Source organism: Solea senegalensis, linkage group LG16 (genome assembly GCF_019176455.1).
Source record: "Solea senegalensis isolate Sse05_10M linkage group LG16, IFAPA_SoseM_1, whole genome shotgun sequence".
Taxonomy (NCBI): domain Eukaryota; kingdom Metazoa; phylum Chordata; class Actinopteri; order Pleuronectiformes; family Soleidae; genus Solea; species Solea senegalensis.
Window position 1 is genome coordinate 18165544 of NC_058036.1, and position 15948 is coordinate 18181491.

At 46.0% G+C, this 15948-nt stretch overlaps 1 protein-coding gene across 1 annotated transcript in view; it reads right to left on the minus strand.

Annotated features, from left to right (window-relative positions):
• Positions 1-315: 315 nt before the first annotated feature.
• Positions 316-15948, minus strand: part of LOC122782722 (formin-like) — a 32310-nt gene continuing 16677 nt past the window's right edge. The window contains 9 exon segments of the mRNA XM_044047198.1: positions 316-816; positions 906-987; positions 1698-1847; positions 5128-5179; positions 8936-9028; positions 14114-14234; positions 14337-14396; positions 14477-14623; positions 14702-14831. Coding sequence (XP_043903133.1) covers positions 772-816; positions 906-987; positions 1698-1847; positions 5128-5179; positions 8936-9028; positions 14114-14234; positions 14337-14396; positions 14477-14623; positions 14702-14831 — 880 coding nt within the window. The 3' untranslated portion in view covers positions 316-771.

Consider the following 15948-nt stretch of genomic DNA (forward strand, 5'->3'; position numbering starts at 1 on the left):
TACGATATTAGTTATTGGGCAAAAATCTAATCTCTTCTAATCATAAGAAACCCGATTGTTCTACTCTCTTTTGGTCTAGTGCAACAGACACACACACAAGTCTCACTCGCGTTCAAACACAACACGTCTTTATCTGCACTTGCAGCCCACTCGCGGATCATTTATCACACTTCTGAAAGCTGCACAGTCCCCGCCACTTCTATAACATGACATATTTACAATAGGCGTAATGAGCCACGGTGGACGAGCGGCTACGTCCACTGCAGCGGGAGAAAGATGGAGAGATTTCCCCTCCCTCAGATTATGTTCTAACAAAAAAAAAAATCTGGATTCTCCAATCCAGAAAGAATCACGTGTCAGCTGGCACTGTTGTGAATTCCACTGACCCACTGAGACCTTTCACAGGCCGGGCTCTCAGAGGGCACGCCTCACTGGATGAATGAGGTCAACCTTTAGCCTCTGAGACTCTCATCACTTTGGCTCTGTCAGCCATGCATCCTCTGTGCAGGAGTTTTCTTTTAGCAGAGAGACCGGAGGAGGGGTGGTGGTGGTGGTGGGGGCGGGCGGGCGACGGGGACCAGTGCTGTAAGTAGCACAGAAATACGACAGCGGGAGTAGAATGTTTTATCGTGAGTTTATACGGAGCAAAGGCGCCGGTCCAGTCGACGAGGCAGGTGGCAGAACGCCGGCGGGATGAGGCCTGCGCGCTCCTCCTCCTCCACATCTCCACCACGCTTCATTTCTTCTTCTGCTGCTTTGTCCCTTCTCATCTCAGCTGGAGGGAACGCCGGCTTCTTTCTGCCGCAGCCTCTCTTTCTGTTTCGCACAAAGATTCAACGGAGCAATTTTAATGTGGACACGAGAAAAAAACCTCATTCTGCTGTATACTTGAGACTTGTTCTTACCAGACTGTTGGCATTAATCTTCTTGGTTTCAATTCTTTTCTCTGCTGTGATCTTCTTGATGTTTTCTTGAGCTTCCTTCAATCTACAAGGGTGGGGGATGGGGGAGAAAAGAATCCACAGGGCCGTGATATTTGAAAGGCTCTTTAAAAACCACAAATACACACTGGAAAATAGCACTTGAGTAACTTGTGAAAACAACATAAAGTCAACAGCCTCTCATCGCCACGTCCTTGTGAGGTTGTTTATAAGAGCGAGACGTTTAAGTGTCTCCCCGGGGCGCGCTGTCATGCAGCCCTGAAGAGACACACACACACACACACACACATGCTCTCAGGAGATTGCGGTCGAGTGAAAGCGCCGTAAGTGAGAGAATGACAGTGGGCTGATGAGATAATGAGGGCCACCTTTAAAAAAAAACAACAATTGGCTTTTATGGGTGCGCAAAGAGCATTTAAAATAAAGTTAACTGAACGTAAGCACTGTCGTGGGACGTGATTACCTAGTAAACAATTAAGAGAGAGCACATGGATCCACGGCGTAAGCTCTCAGAATCAGTAAATGACAACGACAGAACGCATCGCTCACACGCACAAGACCACAGGTCAGAGATCTCCTCTTTGATTACAACCCAGCATTTGAGCGTCACCGTCACACAGGAAGTGCTCATTTCACTTGGTCGTCAGAGGCGTTAAAAAAAAAAAAAAGAAAAAAAAAAAGAGTATGATTATGAGCCATTTTCACGCACTCAAACCAGGTTTCAGATAAACCACGGTGACGGAGAACCTCACTCACCTCTCCTTGGAGACGTTCTTGCTCTGCCGCACCCACGCGTTCTTGAAGTCGTTGCAGAACTCGTACCAGAGCATGAAAATGAAAGCGGGGGCCACGTCTTTGTCCCCGGGTTTCGGCTTCACGCCAAAGTAGCTCACCATGTCCTGGAAGCTGTAGAGGAAGGACGAACGAGTCGTTTTCACCACACGGAAACGCTTCATCTCATCATATCGAATGTGAACAAACTCAAAAATGCATTTGCTCGACACAACGTGAGCCCTGCGTTGCGGTTTACTAGCTCTCATGCGACGCATAGGTTTGAGTGGAGCGCGAAGGCTTTTTATCTCCCTCACAGAGACTGCAGTGAACTTCTTCGTCAGGTGCTATGTTGTGTTTTTGCATACAAGGCTTGTATTGTGTGTGTGTGTGTGTGTGTGTGTGTGTTTCTGAATATTCACTGGACAATCCTTGAAGAAAAACGCACACTGAAACATTACGGATGGAGAGTCAGACAGAGGTGGCAGAAGGAGAACGTGCACCCTGCTGGGCCACGGGGGAGAGCCAGTAGCAGTGGCTCCATTATGTTATTGACCTCCGCTGCCTGCAGGGGAAGACGAGACCAGACTGCTGTTCCCTCAGACACAGCAACACTCTCACACACACACACACACTTGCACAGCTATACTTGTTGGGACTGGAGAAGGACCCGGTTTTTTGAGCTCCATGAGCACACCGACTTAGATATGACATTTGTGTAAAATAAATTCTGTTATTGCTCTTTTCCTTCAGCGCTGTTGCAGGCCCAATTGTAACCAAACCTGAACTCGCGGGCGCAAGTCTAGTAGCCCTGCCGCTTCAGGTTCCCGCCCCTGAACATGAAAGACATTTTCTAGCCGTTGCCTGTCAAAGGCTTGATTAAAGGCTATGATTCAAGGGATGCTCGCTGTCCAATTGACACACCGATCGGGCTCTGACCTCCAGATGCTAGGTGGCTCTTTTTGCGACGCTAATCGAAGACACGTTCTGAGAAACATCATTTTTTCCCGGATCCTCCGGTACCCAGCAGCTTCTCGGACGTTTACACTGAGCAACCGGGGCGGAAATGTCACAGGTAGCTGTGTTGCAGCCAGGTCTGGTTTGATGTACAAGCTTCTCCATCAGCTCCTCTTCTGACCCTGGGGTCACCACGTCAAAGCGTGCACAAATCAAGCTTCTCCTTCTAGCCTCCTGTGCACATGCAGCAAGAGCTTCACTCAAAACAGATGCAAACACGCTCACACATGCCTGCTAAACATAAGAAATAAACAAAAAAAAAAAAATCAAAGCATGCATGCACGCGTGTGTACACACACACACACACACTTCTGTAATCCGTGCTATGATGCCACTGCCGTGAGAGGGTTTACTGCGGCACCCGCAGCCAGCATTCCTCACTGACAGCTATAAAGAAAGACGCATTACAAAACCATGAGCGGCCATGAGAATCAGGGAAATATTTGGACAGGCAACTCCGCATTCCTTTGTTTCCCCCAGTGAAAGAAAAAAAAAAAACAGATCACAGGCGTAAACTGCGCGTTGTCGGAAGAGTTCAAAGAGGCACGGAGTCCATTTTTGTGCCATAAGTCGTCGTCATATTAACGCCACATACGCCACCGAGCGACTGTGAGAGCGTGACGGCATGGTGACGGCGGAGGAGGCGGCCGGCCATGTGAAATTGAGCGTGATGAGGGAGACGAGAACTTAATGAGGCGGAACCAGAAAAACCTCAGTGGAACCCGAACATGAAACAGACAAATCAAGACTGCATGTTGGGAACGCCGCAGGGCTCATCAGGCATTGGCTAACTAACGCTGACCTGTTTAAGCTGGTGCTCCTCATTGTTTGCCACATGTTAATTTAGCTTGCTTTTGTATTTTGCACACATTATTTTGCAAATGAATGCATTTCAACTGAACTTTATTTAAGTTGGCGATGAAACCTTTTTATTTCAGTGGTGCGCTGGCACGTCAATGGATTTTTAATGCCTTAAATGAAACGTTTCTTCAGTAAAACTTAAAATAGTTAAAAAGCGGCACAAAAAACTTCATAACTCAGCATTTTTCAACTTTTTCTTTTCTTTTCTTTGTTTTTGCTCAAACGCAATGTGACCTCCCACCTAATTCTAACTTTTAACACTTGGCAAAGCAACTGAACGTATTCATCAGTCACTCCACAGACAGAAGTAATGGAGAGCTTTTCTGATAATATTCAATTTAAACTCAGCGGTGAGTTTATGAATTTAACATCCAAAAACATAAAAATTGGTTTCCTCAGCCCTTTAAATATAGAATAAAATAACAAGTAAATGCTTATCTATACCCTACCCTGACATCATTTTTGTGTCCATATCCTGACTCATATCACTGCTGCTGCTGTTGTTGTTGTGTGTGTATTATGTGAGGATCCCCCTCATCCAGCGCAGATGTGCGAGCCCACCCAGGGCCCGGTGAGCCTACTGACGCCCATATTCATCAACGGCGTGTCACTTTTACGAGGCGGCTCTGTGGGAACCTGAGACAGAATCCCCCCCCCCCACACACACACACACACTCCCCTCCTGCTCCACCTAGCACCAGTCGGACATCTTCAGATGAAATTAAAGTAAAGCTTCATCAAAAAGGCTAAAGGGTGCCGTCAACTGCGGGGGTGCCTTTTGATCAATATTCCCCCCCCTCCAAGTTCAACGCCTTCATTACAGTGGTGTCACTCATGCAAATTAGGGTTCACACACACACACCAGACAGACACACCACTATAAGGAGAGGCTGAAGGACAGAGAGTGAGGGATGCAGTCGCCCCTCAGTGACCTTCTTGGCAACATGAAACAGAACGTTCCCTGAGTTATCGTGCCGTCCAAAGCAAATCCACGTCCACACTCGTTTGCGGTATCCACTTCTCCCCGTGATCTGCGTGTCTCAGTTTCCTCCTCTTCAGATACGCTCGCAGGATTTAATCTGGAAGTGGCACGGTCGCGCCATCCAAACAAACCAGGCAAACCAGGCGATTTCCCCTTGGTTTTGTCTGCTCCGCCATCTTTTTCCAATATGAAACGTTCCAGATATGATTCTTTTTTGGGGGTTTTTTTGCTGCCAGCGTTGTCTCACGCCCGTAAATCAGATGCCTCTCGGAGAACTCCGTGGAGTCTTCTGCGCAGAACATGGAGCGGCGGGCGTGTTGTTCAGCTGTTGCAAGTTACATATACACACGCGTGTGTTTGTATTCACTGCAGTTTCTCTTCTGTTGACGTTTGACAAATCACTAAAGGTCTCGACGATGACACAGATGCATGACGTCAATTGAGTGGAGCTATTAAAATAAATTCCATTTCTTCCATTTAAAACCATCGTTTCTTACTAAAAATTCTATGGGATTATCATTCATAATCTCAGTGTCTAAGTCGTGGTTTCCCTACCTTTTCTGTGCTGAATTGAGTCGGTCCTCTTCGGCCGATTGATCCTTCTGAGCTGTAAAATGAGAGAAAACGGAAGATTCAGACAGGTGCATATCGATAATCGACTGATAATTGATCCCAGGTCACCCCTGGAGTCCAGAGGGGGGCGCTGTGTTCATTCTAAGAGGGGTCAAATAGGACGAAGAAGAAGGGGGTTGAGATGTCACCGGCGCACTGAGCGTGTTATCAAAGTGACACTTAAGCACATTGTAAACGTTGACGTGCTTCTGTGTGTTGACGCAGGAAACGAGAGCCTGTGACGCCCGAGCTCTGGGGGCGGGGGTCAGTTTTGCCGACATACGTGTGTGTGTGTGTGTGCATGTTCCCGAGCAAGAGCTGAAACAGGGGCACAGGGGGTTGAGCGGAGAGGGAGAGCGGGAGAGAGTGAGGCTTGGGAACTGGAGGCTTCTGTGGACTCCTGCCATGTAAAAGTGTCTAAATGCAAGGCAGATGTGTGCGGCGGGCCAGGCCGAGGTGCAAGAATTTATCTCGGGCCAGAGAGTGCCTGTGATCTCAGATTTATTGCATTTTTCCAGATTCATCCTTTTTACAATGATGGGGGACCTTTCCTACTTGAAGATTTAAGAGGGGGAAGTCTCCAAAAAAATGGTTCAAAGGCAGGTTTGGGGGTCTTCTGGGAGAAGGTGAGCATGAGCCTCCAACCGACCACTCCTTTTACTTCTTGAACATGTACATGGTTTTTTTTTTTCCCCTTCCACATTTGAGGTAAACCTAATGACAGGGAGGGCATGTCTGGGATAAAGTGAGGAGGGGGCCGTGACCAATGGTGTTAGACTCAGTGGGGGTCAGGCTGGCGCCTGAGGTACCCCTCCGGTGCGACCGTGCAGAGGTGGCACTGGAGCCGAAAGGCTGAGAGAAGGAGAGGGAGGATGTGTGAAGTTTCTCCTTCTCCCTTCGCTCTCTCGCGTAAACATGAAACCAGTAGTCGCTAACTAGAAAGTTACGAGACGCGCATGCTGAGAGCGACAATAAATTAGGGCTTTAAAACTCACCTCAGACACACTTCTTACAAAACCGCCGCTTTACCGCGCGGGCAGATAACGCAAGGGACGCGGAGGATTTCCACCAAAGAAAAAGGAAACTCACAGCTCCCTGGGATTTTCAGGGGTTATTGGCTCGTGAGTCACTGAACAACAACAACAACACAAAGAAAAGGATGTGACGTGGAACGAGACCTGAGGAACATTGCTGAGACTAAAAGCAAGGGATTTGTTTTCAATTAGTCGTGGCGTGTATTCAATGTACAAATTATGCCCCGTGATAATATCCCCAGAGGTTTCAAAGAGCTCCCACTAACAAGGGAAACAGCAAAGGTGCTTGATTAGATGTTGGAACTGCCACAGTTTTTTTCTCCATCCCCTTCCTTTTCTTTTCTTTTACACGAGACCAAAATGCAGTGGAGCCCCAACGATAACGCATGATATTATTTATGCTGAAGAAAACACGTGTACAATATCACATGCAAAGAAAACGTAGGGGGGGCTCAACAAGAGCAGGGTTCACTGGATCTCCGAGGTGTTCCCCTGTTAGATCGGAGTTAAAGAGGCAGAGCACGGGGGGCGGCCGAGTTCACCTGCACTTTGTTTATTTTTATTTAAATAATGTGGGCTCAGGTTTTACGACAATAGATAACGGACAATAAACCCAGTGAAGGAAGGGAAAAGACATGCGTTGTCCGCACCTAACGATGCCATTATCATCTGTAATTACTTAAGATCCTTAAGATTACTTAAAATCATGTGCCAAACACATGTATCCCGCGCGGGCCGGCCGTCCTCAGCCTCCACCTGAGCGAGAAATCCACCGCGCTCGCCGATGAGTCAGGGTTTAAGAGCGTCGGCCGCTGCCATGTTTTTGCCTTTTGAAGTCATGGAGTCATCATGAATGATGATTACACTGCCGCTCCTCCCAAAGCGAGGCAAACAGCTCGAGGAATTCTGTTTATGAAAGAAAGGTTTACAAGTATTCCACTGGACGGTTTATGTTCCAAGATGGGCTGCAGCAAACCGATGCCATATCTCAGCCCAGTGGGAACCCTGGGGGTTTATAAGCGCTCAGATACTGGATACCAGAGTTAAAGGAAATGCTGGAGAACAAGGTGAAGATCCAAGGCGGATGCGCAGCGACACAAAGGCTCATGATCCCAGCGAGGAAACGCAACTGCTGCTTCCAACGATCTGGCTTTTTCTGCGCTAGAAATGGAACGCATCGGAGACAGGAGGTGGATTCTGCCTAGTAACAGCATCAGTGTGTCACTGCAGAAAAAGACTAGATTAGTGTTAGTGTTATTATGCACATCAGACAGGCATACCCTAATCTTCCCTGCCTGTTTTTAAATCTCTTCTTCTCTTCTCTTTTGACACTATGTAAGTTGTTATTTCCATTGAAGTCTGTTTTTGGTCGTCCTTATTTTATTTGATCCGTCTTTATTATGGTTTTTATCCACATTTTTTATGTCTTTTAATGCATTTGAGTTGTTTTAGATGCATTTTGATCACCTCTTGTGAGCTATTATGCCTTTTATTTATTTATTTATTCCTCTGTACGCCACTGTGGTTGTTTTAAAGTGCATTACAAATAACGTTGGATTGGATTGGATTATTATGTCCTTGCCTTAGCGTAATCTTGGAATTATGTGTGTGTGTGTGTGTGTGTGTGTGTTTGTTGCCATACACTTTTTGCAATATGAAAAAAAGCGTGGAAAAAGACAACTTTGCATTATTGTTTATTTAAGGACTAAGAAGAAGTAAAGTGGCAGCGACTACAACTATAATTAGTGAACGCTCAATCCAAAATGGCGGCTTTCCTGTTGGTTTTCGCTAGATTTTTTTGACCGCCCCGACCTAATAAACGCGTGTGCCAAGTTTCGTGCATGCTCAGGACAACCAGTTTTTGGGGGTGGAGCAGTTATTTGCCCCTCCCATTTCCAATTTTCAACGCTTTGTCACACCGGGATCGATGCGGTCGCAAAAATCTGTGAGTTTTGGCGTATGTTCAAAAATGCGATTAATGAATTACTATTAATAAGAGAATAAATCCTATATAGCACCTTGTGCTCAAACCCTAATAATATGTGGGGCGGGGGAAAAGAAATTTAGGACTTGACTTGTTTGCCAAGTCAAAAATGGGACAAGCAGTGAGGAGAACAGAGTGTGTCGGGGAGGCCGTGCTCCCGTCCCGGTGGTCCTCAGGCCTGATCCACTGAGGTTGGCCAGGCTTTACAAGGCCACAGCCAGAGATGTCCTGCCAGCTTTATGGCAGCCGAGACTACATGAGAACCATGTTGGGGAGCAACGTGATCCCTTCTACGGGGCCTGTCGGCTCCTGTCCCGACGCTGTATTCAGAGAGATTCCAAGAGACAGAGCCTGTGCCATTAAGCTGACTTGGTGAACACATAATATACAGTGGGGTTTTGGGTGAAAACAGGACTTTTTTTTTTTCTACGTCTTTGAAGTCACTTGTAATTTTCTGCACAGCTTTACATAAGTACGGCTCAGCTTTCAAGCAGAATCGAGGGCCAGCATCCATCATCGCAATCTTTGCAGTGAGTCTGCGTCTCCACTCTGTGAGTCGACGTTGGAAGGAGAAGTAGAAAATGTTTTGTGATGAGTGAACGAGTAGCTCAGAGTTACACATTTGTAGATCTCTGCAGTATCTGTCGTGGGAAAGTTGGATTTTTCTTTTTCTTTGGGTGATGCTGCATAGTTTACACCGTGCACCACTGAAAAGAAAAGAAGCTTCACTTACCAGAGGAGACAAATCCCTCCATCTTCTCCTGGAAGGGCTGACGGTGCTCTTCTGACGAGTTAGCGCACACCTTCTGCACGTCCTTCTCACAAACTACAGGAAAGAACAGAAGAGGGAAAGGAAAACGGACACGATCAGAAGAAATGTGGGAGGGAAAAATGAGCAAAAAGTGGAACAGTTGGATCTTTTTCCTTAACCGAAAAAGTAAAGTATCGTGCAAATAAGTCTCGTTTAAAAACGTGCATAACTATAAATCTAAATGTTCACCTCAAGTATTTGAAAATCTGAGTTGAGATTAAAAAGAGTTACATATGTCGCCCTGCATTATTATGGTCTGTCCAGGTTTGCGCGAGGTCAAAAACGAGCAAATCACACGAGCGACGGAGCACGTTCCCCATTTCCTCTCAACCGCACACCGGCGCGAGTTACTATACGTGCCGTTTGAAAACAAAAAACAAACTTTGGCGCATTCTTCCAACCTGTAAGTCATTAATGGCTGCAATAAATGTCTTTATTTGCTTATGACTGCATAGCTAAATTGTTCTGCAACACAACAAGAGCATTTACAGGTCTGGCCCGCCGTCTCGCTTCACTGCGTCGCCTCTTTCTGATCCGGGTTTTGGCTCTCACGCGTCAGACATGTGGTGCTGCTGCACCTGCGGCGCGGGGAAACCGCTTCTATGACATCTTTCATTTACTGAACGTCTTAGTTCAATCAGACGGGGAACGCGAGGCCCGTCTGAACCGAAAGACAGCGAGAGAATAAATACAAAATATGACAATTGGGACAAACTGTGTTTCTTCACCAGAACCCCCACCACCCCCAACTCACAAGGACCCATTAAAACATTGGTTTAAAAGAGCGAGACTACAATTTGGAGGCGGCTCTCTTCCAAATGTGGTCCAGACAGCAAAGGCCGCGAGGAGAAAGCCCACAAAAACACAGCAGCTGGAAGGAAAAAAAAGAAAAGAAAAAGAAAGAGAAAAGCTCTGATTTGAAACATCGTGTTGGAGGGATGATTCATTTAGTCAGAAAGTTCTCTTGCATCAGGTCAGACACAAAAAACCTTGGTAGTTTTCCTTTTTTCTTTGCCAGAAATGAAAAACAATAAAGCTGAGATTAACTCTAAAGTATCCTAACATATTTTTTTACCTGCATTTTTTGGGTAACATACATCGATTATTAATATTAATATCTCTTTACTTGGTGTCTTCCTTTTGGAGCACCGAACCTGTCTAACATTGGATTATTTTAATCCAATGTAATGCGAGATATTATTAGATTTTCTGCACATGTGAATCAATCGGTCACGACTGATTTGTGGATCTCTAAACAGCCGCTTTCATCCACTGAGTTGAGCAACTTTCAAAAGCCATAAAGACTGTAATTCAAAATAAAAGTATTGGATTCATTTTATTTATTTTGTTTTTTGTTGTGTTTTAATTGTGTAACTGTCGAGTGTTTTGAAGAAGAGGTTCTTAATCTCAATGGGATTTTCCTGGTTAAATAAACAAAAAACAAACAAACATATAACTCTTACATAAAAGAGTGACTTAAATAACACACATTTGTGTCGTATGGAATTATGAATTGAAATAATATTTAAACACATTTTAAGGTACATAAATAGCATAATATTTGATAATAAAAATTGGATTCGGACAAGAATATCTAACTAAATTTGCTTTTTTTTCAGCTCGTCATACAGTTAAAGTCATTTTGGACGCAATAACGATAGCGTCGTGTCACTACTTAGCAACTATTACAGCTCCTTATAGTGTAGCTCCTCCAGTGAGGCAGAGATATGCCTGGAAACATAAGCGTTGACTGTTGTTTTTACAGCAGCAGCAGCAGCAGCTACTACGAAGTCTGGACTCTCAGCTGCTTGTGGCACAGTTCCTGCCGTCAGACACTCTGTCCAGTCATGTAGCCACAGGGGACGAGTTTCCCACCACAGACAGACAGGGTAATGACGGGAGACAGAGCTCCGATCTTTAATGGCCTTCCAGTGTTACTACGGGGGGAAAGACGGATGAGATCACGAGCAAGTGGACTCAGCATCTTTGGGAGCGGGGCACCCGAGGGTCGAGATGTCATCGCAATGGTTATTATTCAAATATAGATAGAGTTGTGCATCACCTGTTAAATCATGGTGGACCAGAACCGATTGAAACCAGAGGAAAAAGTCTACGTCACGTCGCGGCTGACTGGGAAACAGCCTTTTGCGTAACACGGGGGGGATTGTGGCGGCGGAGTAAACGGGAAGACAAACAAACAAGAGAGCCAGACTCGTGATCCGGGACTCGCCCCAGTGCGGTTTGCGAGACGTCGGGCGACTTTGATGAAGCAAACACACACACACACACACACACACACCAAACACAACACACAGCTGTGTTCAAGAGGACATGCCTGTGGAAAACCACAATATCGGCGTGATGAATGTTCCCGACAAACAAGTGACTTTATTGCACAAATATAATAAATAAATATAGAATATGAGGCGAACCTCCCTGATCAAGTTTTGTGGAAAATATTTGACATCCGAGGTTAAACCAGAAAAGCGGTCCGGCCGCGGCATGTCCGGGTTCCGAGTACCTGGAAAGCCAATCCTCTCACTTATCTCTAATTATTCAGATTCCCAGCAGACTGTCAGACGTCCAGCTCTCCTTTCTATTGGGATGAAGTCTGAAGTATGACTGTGAGGTCAGCCAAGAGACCGGCTTAGAAGAGAAAGGTAAGATCCTCTCTCCTCATAAATCACAATCCAAAACCCCTTGATTAAAATTCAACGCAGCGAGCATCACAATCACTCCAGAGGATGATTTTATTTTTGCTCAGCTGTAGAATGTAGCAAAGCCTTTACTAGATGTGTTGAACGGTGAAGGCACTCCGGCGTCAGCGACTTCACACATGGCCCTTAGAGCGCGGCCCCCCCGCCATAAAACGCACCTCAGGCTAAAGGCCCTGCCTGAACCTGACATTAAAGGCCATTTAAAATCAAGACACTGTCTGATTTGCCACAGCGATGAATGCCTTACCCGGGCCAGGTCTTCTGTGAAACACTAAACTCCCCTGAGCGGCAAATGAGCTCTGACTGTTTCTTTTTATTTGATCCTATATCACTCGGTAGCGTCCCCGTCTCTCTGTCGGGTCCAATTACGCAGCCGTTAAAAAGGATCTTTATGTAGATACACATCGGTCGTTAAGTGTTGATCCGTGAACGCGACTTTCAAGTATGACCGGCAGCATGCGCTCTACACTCTTTTAAAGATGGATGCAATGTGCAGTTGGGGTGCCGGGGGTTCCAGAGCTGCGCCGTGATTGATTTGAGACAGAGCAGGAATATCGTTTGTCTTCATGGGAGCTATCGGAGACTTCTACAGTAGGTTTAGGTCGCCGTGGCCTCCCGCTCATCCCTCTCAGAGAGAGGTCATCACCCTCTCCCCAAACAGGAAACCCCATCAAAAGAGGATCATGTTTCTGCACAAGCCAGTGAAGGAGAGGGCAAGTGAGCAGCCGGGGTTAGACGCCGCACATACACACAAACATGCGGGAAAACACGCGTCATATCGTCTAAAAACGTCACTGTAAGGCACACGATTTGAGTCTTGAGAGGCATCCATGGACATTTCAAGCATAAATAACTTAAGATGATCTGTTAAATATTGAACTATCCCTCCACAACACACCACATCCTGCTCCGGTGCCGCACATACAGGCCAAAAACGTCCAGAAATTGATTCCACGATGACTATTTCTGATACAACTTCTAACTAACTTCAACACAGTCTTTATGAGGGAGGAACAATGCGTTAGTTCCCCAGCGAAACCCACATGGTAGACTTTAAATGATGTTTCTACATCACATGTCATTTTATCAGAGGGACATTCCAGCGCATGAGAGCTAGTGAAAGTAATGCAGGGTTCATAGCATGTTGTGTGGAGCAGTGAGGAGCATGGTCCACAACACAAGATGCATTCAAGATACCTCTTAAATGTCATCACTTCTGCAAAAACCTATTTTTTTTTTATATAATGAAACAAAAAGAAAAGAAAGAATCAAATATTCATACTCATCCCTAATCCACATAAATTATGTCCGAGAAGGGAGATTCATTTCTGACTGCTAACACCAAGTCTGACCCTTAACCCCTCTGGATCAGGTAAAGGAGCACACAGTTCTCCTCGCCTCGGTGAAATTCATTGTCGGCCTCTCCCGTTGTCAGACACAATGAAGATGGAGGTGATCTGTGTTAGCGTTATAATTAAGAACAGTTGCTTTCTTTAGGGTGGTTTATAATAGCCAGGCCTAAATATTTATTCCCGGCGGCTGGAGAGGATAAAAATGGTGGGAGTCATAGGTGGAGCTCACAAAGATCCAGAATCCAGTGCTCGCCCTGTGATGCTTATACCCCCGAGGACTACTGTGCCAGACTGCGCTGCAGCGGAGATCAAATATACGGGCCCTTATGTTGCATTTATTGTTTTCGGGTCTTCCATTTTTCCTAATAAATGAGTGACAGCTTGAGGTAGGTCTGGGTACTTTTGTAGACTCTTTGTATTTTTCCCCCGGGTCAGAGAGGAGAGGGCTTTAACAGCGATCTAAAAAATGTCGGCGAGAGCTGTGGAGCATATCTAATTGCTTTCATATGCCGTATTATTGGTTGATTTAAATAACCACAGACACCAGGGGCACTGGGGGCCGTCGCCTTTAACCTCCACGCGGCCCTGGCTAAGACTGACTGGCTGGCTTCGTTGGGTCACTCAGTGGCTTTGGCGCCCGTGACACACACACACACACACACACACAACAAAAAAAAGTGCATTTATCAGCCGGCGTTGTCGCGCTGACGTTTGGCTCAGCGAGGTGGAATTTGCTTTCCGAGCAAGGCAGCGGAGACGCAGCTTCAGCTGGAAACAGCGGTGGTTGCGGTGTTATGATGACATGGGTGATACAACGTCTGGAAACTCGGAAAAGCTGCCTCAAACCAATCGAGGTCTCGCTTAAAGAACCCGCGGCCTGCTCCGTTCGGGGAAACAGGAATATAAATCACGTCTGAAAAACATGTAAACTGTAATGATTTGCACTTAAACTAAATTGATCCTGACATAAAAATGCAACAGGGAATTCAGTCACGTTAAAGTACTGATAGGATGGTGTATTTATGTCTCACCAGTTAGCTCTTTCTTCAGCTTCCTGATGTCCTTGGTGAGGTCTTCAAACTTCACCTGAGCAGCCTGGAAGAAGTCCTGAGGCTCCGGTAGAGGGAACACACTCTTGTCTGTACCGGCGTGCTGAAACCACACACACACACACACACACACACACACACAACAAATGTCAGGAGAGGGTTTTTTTGACAACTTTCTAAACGTTTTGACACGACTGTGTCTCACCTCGTCAAAGTTGCGCAGGTAGTATAAAACCACGTAATCTATCAAATTCATGCGATTGTCCTGTGGAAGAAGTCGAGAGGTTCAGTGGAAGAAGAGAAAGTGATGCAATTATCACAGATGTGAAATATAAGACGCGTTACCCTGCTCTTGACGTCCTTTAGTTTGGGGAGGATCTCCAGTCCAAAGCCGTCCGCCTGACCTCTTGTCCTGTTCCCGCCATTCATATAGTTCCCAAACGCCAGAACGAGACCAATGACATCCTTCAGACTGTTGCACTGCAGCAGCTCCTGAACACGACACACAGCAACAGTTCAGGGTTCGTATTCTGGGACTCGTGGCGTTTGTGGAACGTCGGCGTCACTTACTTTGCACAGATTGGAGATGAGATCCACCTTACGACGGACGGAGGAGATGGTGTCGAGGAACACCGACTGGAAAATGATGCAGCGGGCACGGTCCGCAAAGTCCGGAACCTGGGAGAGCTCATAGAGGAACCTGGAAAACAGAAGTGGAGGAGGACGAGAGGGGGGGTGTGTGATGTGTTAGGACAGAATTAAACAAAACGTCCAACAGGAAAGAACTATTTCGGGGGCCTTGGCAGGCTGAGCCACAGACACAGGCGGAGGCAGCTGATCCTCATGAGCGGTGCCGCTCGGCCGGGTTCGAAAGGTCCACGGGGTCGGGTGGAGGGGAAAAGCAGCGGAGACTGATCAAAGGTGGCTCCGTCCTGATGCAGGATGACTTATGTAAACAGCGCCGTGTCGGAGGGGGAGAGGTAACATCCTGTGTGATTAGAGCCCGCCGATGGAGGCAGACACTGAGTAGGGATGACTCAGGCAACCTCAGTGACAGCCTGGTCAAACATGGAAATGGGAAGGGCAGGCTGAGCGGCACCACTGCTGGGCCCGGGCCTCGTTAACCGGCCCCGAACTACTTGACCCTGACGGGAACTGGTGAACTGCTGAAGCAGTGTTCATTAAAGAATTCATGTGCACAGAAGGAGAAGAACTATATTAAGAAGATAAACAGAGAGGGAGAGGCTATAGTACATTTTTTTCTATTTTAAGTAAAAATAGCAGTGTTAGTATATATAACCATGTTAAATGCATAAACCATCCAGCTGTTCGTGGTCAGAGGCCTAAATACAACACAATAACACTGATAAGAATATTTCCATATCAACACAGTGCTTTAAAAACTAACCCTCAAAAGACTTATTTTAACCACATAAGGGTGAAAAAATGTGTTTTTGACTGTTTTTTCCAGAATAACTTCCAATATCTGGCAGTTCTTTACAATTTCCTGCATGTTGAAATAGTGTATTAACAATTTGAATTTTATTTAGAAAAAAAACCCACTTTAGTTGTACACAAACACCTGAGCGCTAAATTTGAAATTTGAACAGTAGAATAACATTTGTAATTTGCCAGCGCGAGTGAGATTACCGTAATACACCACACGTCGGCTTCAATGTGCAATTTAAAGTGTCGTCCGCGATACGCTCGGTGTTAAAGGGTTAAAAGGTTTGAAACGGTGTCACACTATAAAATATTACAACATTTCAGTGGATCAATATTTCTTACTGCCCAGTTTTAACAGCATAAACTATAAT